Source organism: Aquarana catesbeiana, linkage group LG01 (assembly GCF_042186555.1).
Source record: "Aquarana catesbeiana isolate 2022-GZ linkage group LG01, ASM4218655v1, whole genome shotgun sequence".
In the NCBI taxonomy this organism is placed as follows: domain Eukaryota; kingdom Metazoa; phylum Chordata; class Amphibia; order Anura; family Ranidae; genus Aquarana; species Aquarana catesbeiana.
In genome coordinates, this window is record NC_133324.1 from 309,391,179 (window position 1) to 309,413,940 (window position 22,762).

General features: G+C 42.1%; 1 protein-coding gene across 1 annotated transcript in view; it reads left to right on the top strand.

Annotated features, from left to right (window-relative positions):
- The window catches only part of LOC141143955 (clustered mitochondria protein homolog), a 109,333-nt gene extending 87,120 nt beyond the window's left edge, over positions 1 to 22,213 (top strand). Inside the window, exons 23-26 of the mRNA XM_073629365.1 lie at positions 5,885 to 5,978; positions 13,949 to 14,083; positions 17,860 to 17,933; positions 18,052 to 22,213. Of these exons, the coding sequence (XP_073485466.1) occupies positions 5,885 to 5,978; positions 13,949 to 14,083; positions 17,860 to 17,933; positions 18,052 to 19,489 (1,741 nt within the window). The 3' untranslated portion in view covers positions 19,490 to 22,213. The remainder of the gene's footprint in view (positions 1 to 5,884; positions 5,979 to 13,948; positions 14,084 to 17,859; positions 17,934 to 18,051) is intronic.
- Positions 22,214 to 22,762: the final 549 nt, after the last annotated feature.

The following is a 22,762-nucleotide window of genomic DNA, read 5'->3' on the forward strand; positions in this document are numbered from 1 at the left end:
AATGCCACAGGGAAGTCCCGTCATGTCCCGTGCGTCAGAGGGGGGCGGGGTCACCGGGTGGCCCCGCCCCCCGTTATTTAAGAACTGTCAGACGAGGAGCGCCGTCACACAGCGGGAGCCTCCCTCCATGCCAGCATGGGTGCGGAGCGGCCCGGAGAAGAAAATGAAGATGAGAAGAAGAGAAGAAAAGAAGAAGATGAAGAGAAGAGCGGGAGCCTCCCCCCCATGCCATGGGTGCGGAGCGGCCCGAGGAGAAGAAGATAGAAGATGCCGCGGAGGAGATGCTGGACGAGAACGCCGGAGGAAGTACCAGAAGAGCCAGAAGAACCAGAAGATGAAGGAAGATAGAAGAAAGAAGAAGTATTTAAATAAAGGAATTGTCAAAAACTGTCTCTTGTCATTTTTAACATTTTTGACAGTTTTTTAGTGAAATGGTAGGGGTACTTTTGTACCCCCTTACCATTTCACACGGGGGGGGGGCGGGATCTGGGGGTCCCCTTGTTAAAGGGGGCTTCCAGATTCCGATGCCCCCCGCCCGCAGACCCCCACAACCACCGGCCAGGGTTGTGGGGATGAGGCCCTTGTCCTCATCAACATGGGGACAAGGTGTTTTGGGGGGCTACCCCAAAGCACCCTCCCAATGTTGAGGGCATGTGGCCTGGTACGGTTCAGGAGGGGGGGCGCACTCTCGTCCCCCCCTCTTTTCCTGCGGCCTGCCAGGTTGCGTGCTCGGATAAGGGTCTGGTATGGATTTTTGGGGGGACCCCACGCCGGTTTTTTTTGGCGCGGGGTTCCCCTTAAAATCAATACCAGACCTGAAGGGTCTGGTATGGAATTTAGGGGGAACCCCACGTCATTTTTTTTTTAAATTTTGGCCGGGGTTCCCCTTAATATCCATACCAGACCTGAAGGGCCTGGTATGGAATTTAGGGGGACTCCCACGTCATTTTTTTTTTTTAATTTTGGTTCGGGGTTCCCCTTTGGGGAATTCCCATGCCGTTTTTATCAATGAACTTCTATGTGTATTGTCGGCAATGCAATAGCCGCGGGTGGTTTTAAATGAGTTTTTTCCTTCAAAATGTCATTTTGCTGTCAGACTGTTCTAAACACAGGAAACATGCGCCCCTTTACAGGCATACTATAGACACCCCCCAGGTACGAAATTTAAAGGGATATTACACTTTTATTGTTTGACTTTAAGCATTATTAAAATCACTGCTCCTGAAAAAACGGCCGTTTTTAAAACTTTTTTTTGCATTGATCCATGTCCCCTGGGGCAGGACCCGGGTCCCCAAACACTTTTTATGACAATAACTTGCATATTAGCTTTTAAAATTAGCACTTTTGATTATTCATGTTCGTGTCCCATAGACTTTAACGGTGTTCGCGTGTTCGAACGAACTTTTTTCCTGTTCGCATGTTCTGGTGCGAACCGAACAGGGGGGTGTTCGGCTCATCCCTAACCGACAATAGGGTGTGACTTGTCATGTGATTTGGATCTGTCAAATCACATGACAAGTTGCACCGGTGTGAACGGGGGCTTACAGTTTGACAGGAAGCATCGCCTGTCGAAACCTCCAATGTAATGAATGGGGCCACACTGCAATCACGAGCCAAACGTTTGGCTCACAGTTGCAGTGCGGTTCTGAAATAAAAAAATTGCCATTTTGGCAGTATTTGCAGGAGTTAAAGTGGAACTGCACCTCATCTGAGCACCACAAATTCAAAAAACTCCTCCATCCATCCATGTCGCCATGCTTTATTTTGCTGAGAAATCATTTTGAAAAGCATCCCCTGGCATCTCTGGCAGTGGCTATCTTGAGTAAGGGCAGATGATTCCTGTAGCATTTACTCCTTGGAACTCATCTGCCTTTAGCTCAGGCATGGACTGAGCTGAGAGCCCTCCTCTCCTGAAGACTCCTGGGATGTACGACATAATTTGCCTAGGCAAGAAACCAGGAATTAACTGAAAAAATGCAAAATAAAGTTTAAAACAAGTAAATTCAATATAATTTTCTATGTATTTACTAATGCTAGCAGCATAAGGATTAGAAATAGTCCATGTTGATTGAGAGAGTGAAGTTCCTCTTTAAGATATAACACTGACTGGGAGTGCATAAAATTGTCAGCTTTTATCCATATGGCTTAGTCTTTCTAAAAGTTGTTGTGACTATTTAAAGCGGTGCTCCAGCCCGTTCACAGAAAAATTAAGTCAGCAGCTACACACACTGTAGCTGCTGACTTTTAATAATAGGACACTTACCTGCCCTGGAATCCAGCGATGTCGGCACCCCAGCTGATGTTTCTGTCGGCTCCGGGTGCTGCCCCCGCCATTGTCTGTAAGGGAACCCGGCAGTGAAGCCTTGTGGCTTCACATCTGATTCTCTACTGTGCGAAGTGTACTGCGCTGGAAGGAGGAGGGGGGCTGTACTTCTGACGTACCTCGCCGTGGCGAGGTCCGACGGAAGTGGGGACGGGTACCTGTCAAAAATAGGTACCCGTTCCCCCCCCCCGAAAAGTGCCAAATGGGGCACCGGAGGGAGGAGGAGACAGATAAGCGGAGCTTTCACTTTTGGGTGGAACTCCGCTTTAAAATTGGTCACCTTGTTAACGAAAGTGATAAAAATTAAGGGATCTGCTGGCAGAATCGGCAATTATTGTAACTATGTTACAGAGGTGACTCCGAAAAACAAAACAAAAAAACTGCTGTTTTATTGTTAGTTTGCATCATATATGTTCATTTTTGATTTTGCCTATAGTTATACTTTAATGATATGCAGGTTTGCCAGCAAAGGTGCTGTTGGGTTTTAAATACAAAATACGAGATAGTACTTGCAGGGACATAGAACTCTGTGACTCTTGAAGGTTCCTTTTTAATGTTAAAAATGATGTTTTAGGATGTTCTACTGACCCAGAACATTCATGTACACAATTTTCCTTCTAGCCAAATTCTTCCTGCTGACTTTTGCATAGCAGGGTGTTGCCATGGCTTCATCTGTGATGGTGCACATACCTAGAAAACATGAATTTTTCCTGACACTGTTAAATCTAGCGTCATGCTGTTCTGACAGAGGAAAACTATACAGCCCTTTGGCTATGCAGTTTTGTAAACTCTTCTCTGATGTTTTTCAGGATCATTTTCATCTCTTCCCCCAGGTATTACCACGAATCTGCTTATCTGTTGCATAGCTGCTAAATCTAAATTGCAGGCAATAATAGAATAAAATGACATTTGGCAAGTCATAACAATTGAAGAAGTGATTTGTCACATCATATCTTAAGGCCACTCACACGCCTTGGACCCTTTCATACACACACATGCACATACACGTTGTGTAAACCCGGAGGGAGGAGAGGATAGTGACCATTCTGTTCCACCTCTATAGAGACTCAGCAGAAAGACATGTATATCATAGGTAGCCACTTTCAAAGCCTAACTCCAGTTATGCTGTCATTTAGTAATATTAAATCTTGGCTATTTGTGGGGAGCAAGGACATTCCACGTTACTAAGATGAGAATGGTCAGAAGCAAGCGAGGAATGCTTATTCAAATTGTAGAATTGAACTTAAGTTCTGTGTGCTTTTTGATATAATATTTCCTGGACTGCAAAGTATCTCTTTTCATGTTGGATCTTTCAGGAACTCTGCTGGTTGTAGACTAGAAGCTGCAATAAGAAGGCCTTCTCATTGTATACCAAGTTGAGCTTTTCTAGTTCTCCCACTTACTCCAATGATGGGTCACTATTGCTCCCCTGACACCAATGTTGGGGCATTGTGCCTCACATTGACACCAACAATAGAGTTCTCCCACTGACACCAATAGAGCACTATTCCCCCTACTAACACCAACAATGGAGCACTAGTCCCACCAATAACACCAACGATGGAGCCCTTTTCTTCCCATTGACACAAAAGATGGGGCACTTTTCCTTCCATTGACACCAACGATGGGGCACTATTCCTCCTACTAACACCAACAATGGGGCACTATTCCCACCAATGACACCAACGATGGGGCACTTTTCCTCCCATGAACACTAACAATTGAGCATTGTTCTACAACTGACACCAGTATAGCACCAATCCCCCCAATGACACAAATAAATCACTATTCCTTCCTCTGATACCAGCAATGGGGCACTTTTTCTCCCACTGATACCAACAAAAGAGCACTATTCCTCCCATTGACACCAATAGAACACCGTATCTCCCACTGACACAAATAGAGCACTATTCCTTCCTCTATCACAAACAATGGGGCCTTATTTTCCCACTGACACCAACATTGGGGTACTATGCCTTCCACTGACACCAACAATGGAGAACTATTCCTTCCACTGACACCAACAATTGCATGCTATTCCTCTCACTGACACCAACGATGGAGCACTATTCATCCCTATGACCCCAACAATGGAACACTATTGCTCTCATTCACATCAATGCTGAGGCGCTATTTTTCCCACTGACACCAACGATGAAGCACTATTCTTCCCACTGACGCCAACGATAAGGCATTATTCTTCTCACTGACACCAGCAATGCAGCACTATTCTTCTCACTGACACCAACGATGAGGCCCTATTCTTGGTGACACCAACAACGAGGCACTATTCTTCCCACTGACATCAACAATAAAGTACCACTCCCACTGACACCAACAACGAGGCACTATTCTTCCCACTGACATCAACAATAAAGTACCACTCCCACTGACACCAACAACGAGGCAGTATTCTTCCCACTGACATCAACAATAAAGCACTACTCTCACTGACACCAACAATGAGGCAGTATTCTTCCCACTAACATCAACAATAAAGCACTATTCCCACTGACACCAACAATGAGGCCGTATTCTTCCCACTGACATCAACAATAAAGCACTATTCCCACTGACACCAACAATGAGGCCGTATTCTTCCCACTGACATCAACAATAAAGCACTATTCTCACTGGCACCAGCGATCAGGCACAATTCTTCTCACTCACGCCGACAATGAGGCACTATTCTTCCCACTCATACCAATGATGAGGCACCGTTCTCCCCACTCACACCAATGATGAGGCACCATTCTCCCCACTCACACCAATGATGAGGCACCATTCTCCCCACTCACACCAATGATGAGGCACCGTTCTCCCCACTCACACCAATGATGAGGTACTGTTCTTCCCACTGACACCAACAATGTAACCTATTCCTCCCACTGACACCAACAATGTAACCTATTCCTCCCACTGACACCAACGAAGGAGTACTATTTTTCTCACTGACACCAGCAATGGGGGCACTATTCCTCCTAATAACACCAGCAATAGGGCACTATTCCTCATTCCAACTGTTGAGGCATTTATTATTCTCACTGAAGCTAGGGTATTTTTTGATTCTTGCTGACCACTGATGCATGGGCATTTTCTATCCCCACTGACATCAGACACTAGATAATTTTTTTCTCCTCCCAACAATAGACTGATCCCCATCAGTGAACTTGCCATTCCTTTAAATTTTTTGACAACCCCTGATGTAGAGTCCCATTTCTATGTAACAACATTCGAAATTCTGTAATCCAGCATTCTAAAAAAAATTTCAAGCTAGAAAAGAAATATAGCCATTTTAGTGGAAGGAGGTTTTGATCTACTTCTGCGGTGCACCAAGCAATAATTGTATCTGAAAAAAGTTTATGCTTTAAAAGTAGGTTAAAATGACAAATCTTAATTTTTAGGGATTTCACCAGCGCCATATCTTGCTTTTCAATGACACTACAGTTCTTAAACATCAAATGACTCCTATTTTATCTTGCCGCTACTTTTGCTGTGAATGTTCCCTTTCTCTAAAAAAAAAAAAAAATCTAAATTGTTTTTTTTTTTTCTTTCATACAGCCACCATCTGATAGCTCTTGCATATACCAATAAAGCAGAATTTAGAGCAGCAATGCAGCATGAAAAGGAAACATACACTATATACAAAACAGTGGTAAGTAGATTTGTTGTTTGGGAAAAAAAACTCATGTAAAACAAAAGGTATATCAATATGTGACCAGCATGTTTGTTTATATAAATCCTGCATGGTTCAGATTTTCATGTTATATTTCACCCTAAAAGTGCCTTTCCCTTTGAATTTTCTTCTGCCAGTGGTGGGCAGGTACTATGTACCTGTCACGTCATGGAACTGAGCCATTACAGTAATACTAATCACACACTGTTTAATTTACATTGTCCCTTCCATTTCTATATGTGGATGATGGCACTGTAATACATTTTAAAAAACAAACAAACATCTAAGTACCTTTTTCTTAATCAATATACAACTATCACATGGCCCAGCTTTTTCTCTGCCTGTCTGCAGTGGCAGGAAGAGCTTCTAGTCCTCAATCTTCTGTGGGTGTCAATGTATTTTTAACGACACCCCAAACGCAGTGTGTTTTAAAAGGAGTGCATCCACTACTTTTGATGTGATCCAGTGTGATTTCAGCCCATTGAAATAAATGGGCCAAAAATTGCATCGCACTCAATTGCACAGGACTCACACAGGAACATAGAGCTCATCCCTGTGCGATTCCAGATGGAACCAGCACTTGTCAGTTGCCAGTTGTCATGGAAAGATTTCTCCTTACCTCCTGCTTTGGTGACAACTTACTTTTAGATTTTTGCTTACTTTCTCTTCCAATGACATGGGTCACTAGGACAAATTATGAGAGTGAAACTATCTAGCAGGGACAGAGACTAAAAAAAAAAAAAAAAGACGTGCTCTAATCTTTCCCAACTAACTTCTACTTCCTACTTTGTCTATGCTTACACTTTTACTTCCTACCCAAGAACTTTTAGTTGCTTAGGAGTGGTGACCCATCGGTAATACTTCAGCTGTGTGCAGTCTGTTACAGCATATTAGTTAATAACCAGGGCTTTTTTTCAGGGGGAATTTGGTGGAACTCAGTTCCACCACCTCTGGCTCAGACCCTTTGGTGCCTGCTCACTACAATCACTTGTAAACTCAGAAGTCTGGTTTCTGTGTTTACAAGTGACAGCTCTACACTCTGTATGTAATGCAATCTTGGTATTTAATGCCCCTTTAAGACCCTCCTACTGTTTTCGTAAAATCTGACTGAACACACCCACTATTTGATGTGATTTGGAGGGTGTGTGTAGGGGGAGGGGTTTTGTTGGGCTGTGGTTAAGTTCCAACACCTATTGTTTGAGAAAAAAAGCCCTGTTAATAACTATATACAGGCTCTGGAGCAGCTCATGCTGGAGTTCATAAGAGGCATGGTATGTACTCTAGCAGCAATATGTGGTTCAAACATGGGACATAGCATGAATGTTTTCCTATGGTGTAATCCAGCTATTATCTCATTACTGCAGTATTTAGCAATACATCACTGTATTATATATTGCATCAAAGAAACATTATACAGTACCCAGATAGCAAGCAATTGTGCTGCAAGTTTGAAAATGACTTGCTAAGCTATTGCTAGACTTGCCAGGCTTCACAAGTTTGTTGCACAATTGCAGCAAGTCCGCATTGCATGACTCCAGATCAACTTTCTTTGTAAACATTCTGCAAGTCTGCTGCAAATTCTGGTTCAGTTATGTTGTACAATAGTCATCCCACCACAGGGGTCACTGTGGCTGAATTTTCATGCTGTAGACTTGCTGAGCTTTTAATGCAGACTCATCACTGCAACTTTGTTCTTGCTAGAGACTTGTCATGCAAATTTGCTACAAATTGGAAAAGTGTCAAGTAGAACTTGTGCTTCAAGTGCTCTGCAAGTGTACAACTTGCCAGTGAAAACGTGCAGCAAGTTAACAGACTAATGCCCCATACACACGATAAGACATTTCGACAACAAAATCCATGGATTTTTTCAGACGGATGTTGGCTCAAACTTGTCTTGCGACACATGGTCAAACAAATCTTGTTGGAAATTCCAAACGTCAAGAACATGGTGACGTACAACACGCACGACGAGCCGAGAAAAATGAAGTGCAATAGCCAGTGAGGCTCTTCTGCTTGATTCCGAGCATGCGTGGAACTTTGTGCGTCGGAATTGTGTACACACGATTGGAATTTACGACAACGGATTTTGTTGTCGGCAAATTTGAGATACAGATCTCAAATTTTGTGTGATGGAAAATGTCAGATGGAGCCTACGCACGGTCGGAATTTCCGACAAAAAGCTCCCATCGAACATTTTCCATCGGAAAATCCGACCGTGTGTACGGGGCATAACAATTCAACACTGCCACAGATTTGTGGCAAGTTATCCTTGCTATGTCGGTATAAGCAGGAATCTTTATTTTATTGAAAAAGTAAATGAGAGCAAACTGTGTTAAGAGTCTATCACAAGTGATAAGTGCATTTATTAAGTGTAACCTCGCCTACCTGCTTCATTAAATATTCCTTCATTCCTCTCTTCATTTTATATCAATGTCTCCTTCCACCCTCCTTTAAGTGCATTAATAAAGTGTTACCAATCCCGTGCCTAATCCCTTACTATAAATTATTCTCTTTCTTTAATATCAACCATCTCTCCATTGCGATTCCCAAAAAACAAAAACAAAACCCCATTTTCCCCTCACCAGATGCATCCCTCGGACTATCCAATCCATAGCGCAACAGTGCTCCCCATAGGTTTATTTATTCTACCCCTATTTCTGAGGAGTAATACAGCCATCTTGCCCATATGTCTTTAAATTTATTATATTGATCTTTAACCATATGTACCCATCTCTCTGCTTCCGTTATTTTTTCCACCTTCCTTTTCCAGTCCATTATAGTGGGACATCTGGACTGTTTCCAAAATATAGGTATCAATATTTGTGTTGCATTTAGCAAGTGTGGAGTAATGCTTCTCTTATAGAGCTTAGCAGATGATGGCATCCCATGAAAGAGGAAATGTAATGGAGAAAATTCTATGGGTCTAAGTGTCATTCTTTTAATCCATGGTGCTATTGCCTCCCAAAATACTTTGATCTTTGGGCAAAACCACCATAAATGAAGAAATGAACCCCTTTGGTTACATCCCCTCCAGCAGTTAACATCTGCCAATGGGTACATCTGTGTCAACCGAACCGGTGTACGGTGCCATCGTGTCAAAAATGTATAAGACATTTCCTGTACATAAGAGCTTATTGAAGTATGGTGTGTTGCCCTAATCAACCTTTTAATTTGTTCAGATGTAAAATTATAATCTATCTCTCTTTCCCATTCTCTAATAAAATAGGGAATTGTTGTACACTGGGCACTCAGAACCAATTTATACATTCGGGACAGCATGTGGCCTGGCTCTGATATATTACACCATAATTCAAAAGTAGTGAGCGGGTTCCCTGGTCATATCTGATGCTTCCACTTGTTAAACAAATCCGTCATTTGACAGTATTTCCATGTGGCCATTGGCAATTGGTACTTCCTCTAGAACCAAAATTAACTCCGCCAAGGTAATAATTTGGGTAGCACTCTTGCCTAGCAGTTAAAAAGGGTTGCTGGTTCGAATTCCAACCACGACACTACCTGCCTGGAGTTTGCGTGATCTCCCTGTGCCTGCATGGGTTTCCTCCGGGTACTCCGGTTTCCTCCCACACTCCAAAGACATGCTGGTAGGTTAATTGGCTTCTGTCTAAATTGGCCCTAGTATGTATGAATGTGAGTTAGGGACCTTAGATTGTAAGCTCCTTGACGGTAGGGACCGATGTGAATGTACAATGTATATGTAAAGCGCTGCGTAAATTGACGGCGCTATATAAGTACCTAAATAATAATAATAATAATAATAATAATAATAATTTGCCCTGTGGGGCCACTCCAGCGCACTTAACCCATCCATTCCCCATCAATCTAAACTTCCCTTTTCTTCCCCCGGGGGAACCAAGGGAATCCTTCCAATGGTGTCATGGGGGATATTGGGATATTGGAGGGGCAAACTGTCCAGTGTTATTCATTCTATCCCATATGGATAATGTTGTTTTTGTTAGTGATGATATCCATTCCGATGAACCCCTATAAGAAGCCGGGATCCATGGGGCTCCTGCCAAATTCCTACCTGCTAATGTCTTCTCCAAAAGCACCGAAGACAGAGTCATGGCACCTGTTCATAATACGCACCAGGGCCATGGCTCTGTAGTACATTGCTATGTCCGGAAGCCCCACTCCCCCCTCCCGTTTAGGTCTCCTCAAAATCTCATATGCCATCCTGGGGTGTTTGTCTCCCCACACAAACATCATAAAGGCCCTTTGTATTTGTTTAAAGAATATCTGTGGGGTGCTATAGGTACTGTATGTAAAATGTAAATAATTCTGTGAATTATACTGATTTGAAGAGCGTTTACCCTGCCGAACCATGTCAGAGTATGACTTCTCCATCTCTGCAGATCCTTTGATATAGAAACCACCAAGGGTCCATAATTAAGATCATATAGGCATTTTGCATCTAGTGAGATATAAGTCCCCAAGTAGGGTATAGAATCAAAGCGCCGGACAAAGGGAAAGGATTGTTGCAGAGTTGCTATCATCTCTGGAGAAAAACAGCTCGGCATCAGCATCGACTTCTCAATGTTTATTTTAAAATTCGATATAAGACCAAATTTACTTATCTCAAACATCAATTCAGTGAGAGATTCTTGAGGGGAGGAAAGATATAACAATAGATCATCTGCCTAAGCTGAGATCTTATGTTCCATTGATCCAATACAAATCTCTCTAATCTTCTTATTTCCCCTAATCATACGCAGAAATTGCTCCAGCACCATAGAAAATAATAATGGGGACAGTGGACACCCCTGCCTGGCCCCATTCCGTATCTCAAAATATTAGTAGTCATATTCTTATAATCTACCGTTAACCTTAACCCTTGCTCTGGGGTCCTCATATAGTGCCATCACCCAACCTATCATCCGTTCTCTCAGGCCCATCTCCCTCAAAACTCCGACCATAAACTCCCACCCCACCCTATCGAATGCTTTTTCGGCATCCATTTTTTTTTTTTTTTTGCATCGGACTTGACACATTTAATAGGGCGCTGTAAAGCCTCCTTCTTAAGTATATATTGAATAATATGTTGCACAAATTTAGTGTTGGTTATGATTTTATGTTGCATAAATTGCTGTGAGAATTATTTATTTATTTATTTATTTTCTCTCCTGATCATGATGGGATCGTGGATCTTATGTATTTCCCGGGAGGGGGGGGGGGGCCTTTTTTTTTTCGTTTTTGTGTAAATTGGAAGAGTAGGTGGAAAGATTTATATATAAATATTTCTGTTGTGTGTATTTTTATGTTGTATAATGAAATTTGTCTTAATAAAGAGAAAAAATTATAAAAAAAAATCTATCACAAGCAATTAGATAAATGTCAAGGTGAGCCACCTATGGGTCTTACTAAATTGAATTGAATAACAGATAGTATAGCCAAATCGTAATTACATTTAACTTGTGGGGCAGGGGTGCTGAAACTGTGGCTCCCGGGCCACATGTGGCCTTCGGTGCCCTATGAGGTGGCCCGCGACCTCAAACAAGGAAAGCATATGCGTCGACCTGCCATCCCAAAGCATCTGAGTGCATGGAGCCAGCACCGGCAGCAAAGGAACCGGTGCTACAGAGGAAGCAGGAGCCAAAAAAAATGCTTCCTCTGTAGCACCGGTTCCTGTCCTAGGTGGAGTGATACCAAGTGCACTTCACCTGGGTTTTTTCTAGCAGCCTGGGGCATGATGCCAGCAGAAGCTGGAAGAGGAAAAGAAGGTCAGTGTATTAAACAACGCATACACTGTGCTTTTGCAAAGGGCTTATTAGTACCTGTAAAAGGGTTAATAACTATAAGGCAGCTTTCACACTGATCACAGCGCAGTGCATCTGATGCTTTCCTGCACGTTAGCTGCACTGAGCCATAGACTTTTATTATATCCAGTGGGTTTGGTGCACTTTCAGAAAGTGCACCACACCTGCAAGGTATAATAGAAGTATATGGCAAAGCTCAGCTAACAGGAAAGGCCATGGTACTGGTAAACCGCAGCACATCAGTGTGAAAGCATCCTTATAGGGGGCTCAGGGCAGTAAGGGCTTGCTTGTTTACATTTCCAGTTTGGGGGGTGGTAAAACCCCATAGTTAAGATGTGTTTTTACCACACACCCCAAACACTGGTGTAGCATCAGGGGTCGCAATGGAAACCCCACCCTATGCTCGAGGGGGCCTGTGGAGTCTCGCTGTCACTTTCTGTTTTACATACACTTGGACAGGAGGGGCGGCATATACAGGAACCGTTCCTTTCTATCTTCCTCCTGCATCTGCTGAAATAGACACAAGGGGTCCATTTACTAAAACAGGAGAGTGCAAAATCTGGTGCAGCTCTGCATAGAAACCAATCAGCTTCCAGGTTTTATTGTCAAAGTGTAATTGAACAAGCTGACATTAGAAGCTGATTGGCTACCATGCACAGCTGCACCAGATTTTTCACTCCTCAATTTTAGTAAATCAACCCCATAGCCCTTGTAAAAAGTGAATAAAGTCAGTGTTCACACACTATGGAAAATGATGATCCCGATTGTTGTTTAAAATCTTCATTATGCTATTCAAAATAAATAATTTGAAATTCTGAACCATTTCCTTTCATTGTTGCCCACGACTGGTTACCAAATCACTTAGGTGGCCCTCGTTCTTCAAAAGTTTGAGCACCCCTGTTGTAGTGTGATCTAAACCTGTTTACCTAACCTGATCTGTGGACAGTAGGCACCACCCTGCCAAATGTGGCTGCTAGCCTAAAACTGCCTCCGCTGTTCTTCAATATGCTAAAAAAGTCCTCTGCACATTTCGAGTTTTGAGAATGTCGAGCATAGCCACAGTCCTATCACATCCAACAATGCAATTTGGGTGCCCCTTAATTATTTACTAGATCATGTGGAATTCAATATGGGATGTGCTATCAATGCTCTAAGGCTGGTTTTGCACGGGCGTTGTCCGTAGTCTGCATCTGCCTGTTCAGCAGGGGATCTCCCCGCTGATCAGGCGGATGTCCGTTGTGCATCACAGACACAGCCCCGCTGTTCTCTATGAGGCTGGCAAATGGAAACAGACTGCCTGTCTGTTTCCATTCGAAGGTCATCCGATCAGTTGTTTTTGGCTTACAGGATCAGATCGAATGGCAGAAGGTGTCAGCGGACACATGTCCACTGACATCCGTCACTCCATAGACAGCTATGGATGGTCCGATCAGGACCGCCTGAAAAACTTGACAGGTGGACCTGATCAGACCAGCCGTGTGAAACCAGCCTAGAGCCATTTGGGGGTTCCTGAGGTGCAGTAGAGACCTCCAAGTGTTGCCATCCATGAAATGTACACATTGGTTGGTGACTGTTATCAACAGATAAAGTTATTCTGCTGTTTTGTTTTTTTTGTTCTTCAATCTCTTAAATTTTCCTTGTTTCTTATAAAAAATTCATGACATATAAAAAATAACTTGAGATAAACTTCTCCTTACTACTTCATATGATACAAACAACAATCCCCCCCCCTCCGTTAGTCTGATGTTTTATCCCAGTACAGGATAACAATGTGAAAAACATTTGGGGAAAATAGCTAAGTATATTTATGAATATATGTATTTAAATGCCAATAAAGCATTAAAAATATGACCTGCTATTTATTTGGACAGTATTTTACTACAGTATTAAGTTTAACACCCTGCTTCCCCAAACCTATTAAAAATCCTATCCTTTTGGTGCTGGTGTTCGGCACATTCTCATTAGGCCTAGAAAATGTATTTGTGTGGGTTTGCCCAAACCTCCTCTCATAGCCCAAAAATATATCCATAGCTACATTGACCCTGGTTTATTATTTATAAATGGGAAAAAAAGACCTGGCTAATTCCATATTAATGTCTGCCATACAGCTAACGTTTTAACAGGCAACATCAAGATCATTCCTCCTTCATCCTTTTCTTTTGTCATTGCTTCCAGCTAGGTGATTCTCACGAGCGGACAAGAGAGAGTTCTGCTTTCTTGAAACATGTGACACAGCAAGCTGTAAACCTGCAGAGGACCATGAACGAAATCTACAAAAATGGATCGATTGCCACTTTACCACATGTCCAGGTACCTATGGCTAATATTTGTAGATTGAAGTACCTTCCCTCAAAGACACAGGAGTAAGGGACATTGAATGGTTCTTGATCATCTGTGTTGAACTTTCAAACTACTATTATAACTTAAAGCCCATCTCCAGCCCTGTAACAGAGACAATCACTACGCTCTGAAGGACCCCCTACCCTTCCACTTTATCTTATTCTCCCGTATCGGGTGGTCCCTACTGCAGCCAGACCATTGCTTATGTAATGTCTTGTGAGCAATGTTTTGTTCTCTGGTACTTTGAGCCCAGGCCGGCATGATTGTGCACCCCAAGGGGTTGTGCTGGCTCTGCCCAGTAAGAAATCTAAATGCCACTAGTTCCTTACTAATTGAGCAACCATGGCAGTAAAAGAAGACTGTGGTTCATTTAAAAAAAAGAGAAAATTAAAACTAAACTCCAGCGTTACCTTCAGTGTTGCATAGTGGTACAGGCTCCTCTCCTGCACTGAAATAGCTTAGACATCAAAGAAATCCTGGACAGCCGCACTCCAAAAATATTTGCCTTTATTTGTCTTATGTGTTTTGTACTACACAGAGTGATTAGTCATAGCTATGACTAAGCACTCTGTGTAGTGCGAAACGCGTAAGCTTTGTTCCACTCTGCTGTGACCTGTATTTTGGATGACACTTTATTGAATAAAGGCAAATATTTTTGGAGTGCGGCTGTCCAGGATTTATTTGATGTCTAACTGCTACAACATTGCCAGCACCTGGATTTCTAGACTGAAGGAGATGCCTTTTACTTTGATCTGACCCACCTGGAGCGGTGATACTCTCTCTCTACTGAAATTGCTTACTTTGATTTCACTGCACTGTAAGCATCTCACAGTGTGTATTAGAAGCTGCAGCAAGTCAAAGAGAGCCTGCCTCATTTCATTTCCTGCATCTGGGCTGAGGACTTTTGAGAGAGGTACTGAGGCAGGGTGTCGTATTGTGTCCAGGAACCTATGTACAGCCCCCCCCCCTCCCACACACACACACATAGCAGCCATGATCTGCCTGCATTGCATAGGGGAGTACAGTGGTTACATCACTGGGTCTTAAATAAGTTATTTAATGAAAAGGGAAAGGTTTTGTTTAAAAATGTCTTTAGCATGTTGATGAAGGTGGGGGGGGGGGCAGGGAAGGCAAAAAAAAAAGCAGATTAAACGGTAGCTGTGAAATGAAAATGAGGGTTCTTATATTTCAGAGCAGGAAAGAGAAGAAGTATGTTGGGATCAAGTGAAAAGTAGATAGCTGTGTGCATTCTCTAGGAAAGAAAGCATCTGATCTTGCTTAACTTAAAACTGAATTAATTAAATGAAGAGTTAGTAGTAATTTTGCTGAATCTGTATCCTAAAAAAACAATACCTTGCTTTTGTCACCCGTAACAGTCTAATATCCTGCAGGGCTGGATCTTGCCGGTCTGATGTGGGGATGCAGTAAAAATGTTAGGGGGGGAAGAGGACAGGGGTCAGCAGGGCAGTGGACAGGGGTCAGCAGGGCAGAGGACAGGGGTCACGGTCCTTGTACCTACAAAATACTGCACCACAGCTGACTCACAGGCACAAATAAACCTCAGGACAAAAGACCTTTTTTAATACAAATAAAACATTTCTACGTAACCAGCCTCTAGGAAAATTTCTGCTTCTTCAGTGCCACCGGCTGTAGTCGGCAGCATTGAACAGTGTATTCTGCCTGCTGGGAAGTTGCCCTGCTATCAAAACAAAACAACATATAGAGCAGCAGTCAGGATGAGTGCCACATTCACACCAGTCCTCACTTACATCAAAGTCCCCAGTGTTCCACCTATACATCAGAGTCCTATCTTATATCTTATATCAGTGTCCTCAGAGTGCCACCAGCTTTCATCAGAGTCTGCAGAGTCCCACCTTACAGCAGAGTGCCCTCTTATATCATAATATGGTGGCGCGCCCCCTTAGATCGGAGCTTGGCAGAGTGCCCCCTTACATCAGAATCCAGCAGAGTGCCCCTTACATCAGAGTTCAGTTGTCCCTAAGTGCCAACTGGGCAAGTTTGTGAAGTTCCTGAAAGAGCAGAGGTGGGGAAGGAGATAGATAGGGGAGAGAGATGGGGAGAGCTCAGTCATAGTTCAGAACTCACTCACCCCAGGCTGGTCTCTGCAGGCTCAGACAGCAGCATCAATCCTACAGCCAGTTGTATCTGCTAGCTGCAGTACTTCTAATTTCCTGTCCATTATTCCCTTTCTCAGGTGGGCAGACACGGGATAGGGGCGGGAGGAGGTGGAGCAGATCAATCACTCTCTCCTCTCCTTTCCCGTCTGTGCAAGGGGGGGCCCTTATCCCTAAATTTACCGATAGCTTCTTCTGATGGATGGTTAGCAACCCTGCCCAGGTACAACATCCATGGGGGGGGGGTGAAATGTAATCTGGGGGGGGGGAGTTGCAAATGTCACCCTTATAGACAGCTAAAAAGATCATGCTGCTGGCTCTGACAAGTGGCATCAGCCCAAGGGCTATGCATGCACCATCAGTGGGAGGTCATTCAGGTACCCTGGTTGAGAATGGCTTATCTAGATCCTGCTGTTAATTTCACTGCTTATTGGTTTACTTTATGCACTTTTCATGAGATCAACTATCTTCTCAATACAGAATTTTTTTGCATTACATGTTAAGTGTCCTTTTCTGCTTGTATAATTAGTATGGCTTGCATTATCTGTTATGAACACAGGTGGGGGATGTGTGACGCCAGTCACTTTAAGGATTTTTTTAAAGATATTTTTTCGTACAGCAACACATGGTAGAGAGGGATAGGGAATTCTAAACACCCCTACTGATTTGCATACACACAGACTCCATCCATAGTCCTCAGTACAAGCAAACTGGTCCTTTAAGCGGGAACAAGAAACCTAAACCTTTTCCAAAAGCAGTATTATCACTAACATCACCAGCAGCAGCCCGGTGATCCTCTTGATGCTTTTCCAGCCACTACGTGAGTTTTCTGTCCTTGGGATCTCCAACGGCAGAGTCACCTCTGGTACTCCATCCCGGCCATCACTTCTCCTTCCAGACTCCTTTCCTCCATGTGGCCTCCTGACCCCATGGCCTCCAGTAGCAGGATTACACTGGATAGGCAGACTTCTTCTGCTCCCATGCATTTGCACCAAACACATGAAAAAGGCCTCCTATGCCACAAGCCCTAGTCACACATCTGCACCACACACAGCTAAAACCCAGGGGGAAGAGACAGCTCACAAGGTCCACGCAAAATATTTATGCTTCACCCCAGAATGCACTATTGGCAGTAAACCTTCTAGAGGTTGGCCAGAAATAACATAAATATTCATTAACTCAGTATTACTGCGGAATCTCACTCTATTTCCAGAGGTACCAGAGACATCTACTGAAAGCAGGAAGCAACAAAAACAACAGAGAGTTTAGGGGAAAACCTAAAACTATAAATCAACTTGCGCTCTCTACCACCCAGTCTATGAATATTAGCCATAGCTAAGCCATTATTATGATATTAGCAACTTTGAATTTATACAAGTGTAGCCACCCCACTTGGGGCAGGGTGGCTACACTTGTATAATTTCAAAGTTGCTAATATTGTAAGACTGGCTTAGCTATGGCTAATATTCATAGACAAATATAGTTCAACGCTTCTCTTTACCCCCTTATTACCTAAAGAGAGGCTATACACAGTTACACGATCATAACAGTGCATTTTCCTAAAATAATTTATGTATGTTTTTTTGCCCCCATTTTGACATTTTCATGCAGATTGTTCCTCCTGGGATTGATACCTTATTGCAACAGCTGAACCTTCTCAATGGAATTTTACGGATCAGTGTCGGGTAAGGGATATAACAAAAAACTGGAAACTTATATAGTTCAATGTAAAGTACATTTTAATAAAAATATTGCCTTTGTAGCGTTTTATTGTTCGCTCATATTTGTCTTCTTATCTTGCAGTATTAATGAACTCAATGACAGCAGCAACCCTACGCAAAATAAAAAGCAGCATGCCACAGACAGTACAGACGAACACATAGAACAACTTTTAAATACTCTAGCTGCTGGGCAACCCAAAGATGGTGATGACAAAAAAGATGGTGGTGAGCAGTCCAAAGATACAGGTGACAAAAATGATGGTGGTGAGCCTTCCAAAGATGGTGATAAAAATGATGGCGGTGGTGAGTCTTCAAAAGGCAGTGGAGATGCAAAAGATGGAGGCGGTGAGTCAAAAGACAGTGGAGATGCAAAGGATGGAGATGGTGAGCAGTCAAAAGACGGGGATGACAAAAAGGATGGCAGTGGTGATGAGCCAAAAGACGGTGATGACAAAAAGGATGACAGTGGTGACCAATCCAAAGATGGGGATGACAAAAAGAAAGGTGATGATGATGAATCCAAAGATGAGGATGGCAAAAAGGAAGGCGATAAAGCGGAATCCAAGGATGAGGATGAAAAAAAGGAAGGTGATGATCAGTCCAAAGATGGGGATGAAAAGAAAGAAGGTGGTGATAATGAGCAGTGCAAAGATGGGGATGACAAAAAAGGAGACAATGAGCAGTCCATAGATGGGCAGGAGAGAACAGATGGTAAAGAGGAACAGTCCAAAGATGGTGAAGAGAAAAAAGAAAGCAGTGAGGATCAGGCTAGAGATGATGGTGAGAATAAAGGAGGGGAGGATAAATCTATAGTTGGGGAACAGAAAAAAGGAGATGAGGTGCAGTCCAAAGGTGGCGAGGAGAAAGAGGAAGGAGCTAGAGAGGAACCGTCCACAAGTGGGGAAGAGAAAAAGGAAGGAGAGAGTGAGGAACAATCAACACATGGAGAGGAGGAAAAGGAAGGAGATAAAAAGACTAAAGATGGAGAGGAGGGGCAGGAAGGGTCTGCAGATCAAGCTAAGGATCAAGTGGAGCCAGTGGAAACCCAAGAGGAGAAGAAGGAAGGGGGGGATGGGGAGAAAAAGGATGAAAGTGAGGAGCCAGCTAAAGATGAAGGGGAAAAAGCAGGGGGTGAGGAACCAGCCAAAGAGGACGGAGATAAGCAGGAAGGAGGTAAGGATCAGCCCACAGATGATAAGGATAATAAGGAAGGAGGGGAGGAGTCTTCTAGCAAAGAGGAGAAAAACAAAGGAATTGGGGAGCAGGCTGAAGCTGGGCAGGAAGACTCTGAGGTCACCAGCAGTGACAAGGACAATAAGAATATATCTGAGGAGCAGCCTAAAGATACTGATGAGAAGGATGCTGCTGTGGTGGAAAACGCTGATGAAAAAACTACAAGTGATGTGCAGGATGTAGCTAAGGAGCAGAAAAATAATAGTGAACAAAAAGATGCACCAAATGATGTCAGTGAGAATCCTTTCACAGGGGATGAAGGGCAGCAGGATAAGAAGGAAGAGTAGGGTTTAGCAGTGAACGACCAAAGAGGGTAGGAAAACAAAAGAAATGTGAATTCTGATCCACAAACTCATCCAAAGCTCTGTTCGATATCTAATTTCTGATAAGAAATAGGTACAATTAGGTAAACAATATGCTTTACTATTCTATCTTGCTTTTTAAATGAACTTCCAAATGTCTTTATATACAACTTCTTGTGCCTGGGTACAACACATATTTGCACTTTAGAATGGCAGAATAATGGTAAAGATCTTGGCAGTTTTCCTTATACAATAATGTGCTATGTAGATGATACAGGTCTATCTCAGGGCTCAGATACATTCAGTATGTGCAGATTTAAAAAAAAAAAAATAGTATACCTCTGTGCAAATAAGAGTCTGCGTCAGGACATTTTATATACATAGTTTTAACTTATTGTCTATTGTTGATCAAAGGCCGGCAGATTTATTAAATTACTGATACTGTGATTTTAACATTATAATACCAAGTTTATGTGTATATAAAAACTGGACTCGAAGCATAGTTGCTGAAAACTACATGTACTTGACCAAGATTTAATAATAGTTTAAAAAGTAATAATGCAAATCTTGTGTAGGGATATTTTACTTCCCCTAAAATGATAAAACTACATAAGCTGAAACACCTTCAATATAAGAAGTATAAAAATGGACTCTGGCCTATGTGCCGGTGATTTCTGTAACCTCCTCATGTGTTGGAGGCTTCCATAAATATTAATTCACAGCAACCAGTGGACAGTTGGATATCCATACTGCAAACTGAAGGACCAGAAGCATGTTGGTGTAAATTACAAACTGCTCTTGTGTCAAACCTCCTGATCCTGAGTAGTGTATTAATGCTCTTATTATTCCGAATATTGCTTTCAATGATAAAGCTGCATCAGAAAAATGTGGTCACCACATTTCAATAACTATTGCATATGCTTTTACTTGTATACATTTTTGTGGCAAGTTTTTTTCTTACTACACATTAGTTCCAGAGTGAACAGCTGTCATAGCCATGCATTGGTACTACAACCCAGAGCAGGTCTGGTTTTAGTCAAACAGGTTCCAGGGCAAAAAGGATGAATCTTCCTTCTCCAATCAATTCCCATTTGGGACATATGGGAAACTAAGAAGTATGGAGGCTGCCATAGATGATCTCACTTCTGAAAAATCTTGTTCATCATTCTGATCCACTAGCTTCAGTACTTTAAAGACACTCAATACTTATTGCACATGCTGAGTTCTGACTGTTGACATGTCTCAAAGTGTTCCAGACTGCTGTCAGTACACTAGGATATTTTCACACACTTAAAAAAGTATAATATACTTCAAGGGTAACACTTCATAAAAAAAAATAGCAATATTAACTGACACATACAGTATTAAGATTATGGTTGTACAATCCCACGGACTACCATAGAGAACATTAGATAGAATTGTATATTTATAGTACGTTACAGTTGTCTTTGATCCACTGAAAACTTTGAAGACCAACAACGTTTTTAGTAAAGTGTTGATTTGTCCCTAGTACAGGTGCCATTTTTGTATACAGCATGCTGTAAGAATTCTTTGCCTGTAATAATGTAAACTAGTGGAATGATTCATACTTAACAAAACAGGTTTAAGGAACTCAATGTTAGCTATTCAATTGCTGAGCATAACACAAACTGGCTACTCAGAAAAGTCTGCAGATCCTCTAGTAGACTAACACGCATTTAGAGAATTCATAGAGGATGTCAAATTACTTGATCCTACTTTTTTTTCAAATGGATATGTTCTGTGTGCACCATTGAAAAGAACAGGGGAATGTGCAGGTTTCAGATATGTGAATATGATATGTGATATGTAAAGGTAGCTGCAGTTGATGTTAAAATAACTTCCTTTCACTAGTTCCTGCAATCCAGAATCTTAATAAAAAGGTGTTCATATTCTGATGAGAACAGTTGTTTTCACACACAGTGGCCTGCATCCACAGAAAATGGTCGGTTTTCTGGCCAGGTAAAGGAGCCTCATTGATAATATGGACTTGGCTGCCACTAGAGACTCTTTTGGGAGCCAGACTCTCCATTCAGCGCACCATCCATCAGTACCATGCTATCATGGCTGGAAGCAGCTGTTGCAAAATGAGACCAAAATGGTAAAACAACTTTGATATCCTTTGGACCACAATATGTGTAATCTATTACCATCAACCAGGTATTTCTTCTTGAGATTTTGACAGGTTGCAGGGGCAAGTGAAAATACATTGTACTTCTAGTACTTTTTGACAGTTTGCAGGGACAACTGAAAATAATTTGTACTTAAAGTGCCTTTATCTTTTGTATAAGCTCAGGAGTATAATGAAATAGCAACATGCAGTAAAATAACGATTGCCGGTTCCAGTGTCCATATTTGTTACAATTTTGGAAAAGAAAAATCAATGTACACAAGCTCTACAATTCATGTAAAAAGAGTTGTCAATCAATTCTGCCAAACAGCACTGGCAAATTGTCAGTAACCAGGACATAATGAATGTTTACATGTCGGATCAGTGTTCTAAGAAACAGTTGCATTTGACACCTTTCTCACAGGAATAGGGCAAAGTCTGATCTGACTATTACATTTAACTATGCATTTTACTTCTGTATTCTTTATTTTTTTTCTATTTTTCTATTATTTGTACTTTTTTCTAAACAATGTTGCTTTCTACTTTTACAAATATGCCATTAATAAATATGGCTGACTTACTGTCTGGTCTTTCTGTTATTTTATATTCGCTGTCGAAAGATGATGGGGGTTATTTACGAAAGGCAAATCCACTTTGCACTGCAAGTGCACTTGAAAATGCACTGAAAGTGCAGTCGCTCTAAATCTAAGGGGTAAATCAGAAATGAGTAGAAGCTCTGCTGATTTTATCATACAATCATGTGCAAGCTAAAATGCTGTTTTTTATTTTTATTGCATGTCCCCCTTGGATCTACAGCAACTTTACTTCCAAGTGCACTTTTGAGTGCACTTGCAGTGCAAAGTGGATTTTCCTTTAGTAAATAATCCCAGATGTGAAACTTTTAGAATTAGGTCTGTTAAAAGAAAACACAGAATAACTGGTGGGTGCAGTCCACTAGAAGATTACATTTACTGAAATAAAAATGGATAACCATACATTGTATTGGGTATAATGTAATAAAGTAAATGTTATAACAAGAAAACATTGCTAGCTCATAAAAAAATGAGAGAAAGAATGGGCACACAGATAATAGGGGATACAGGGCCTGTGTGCAGCTCGAAAGCAACAGC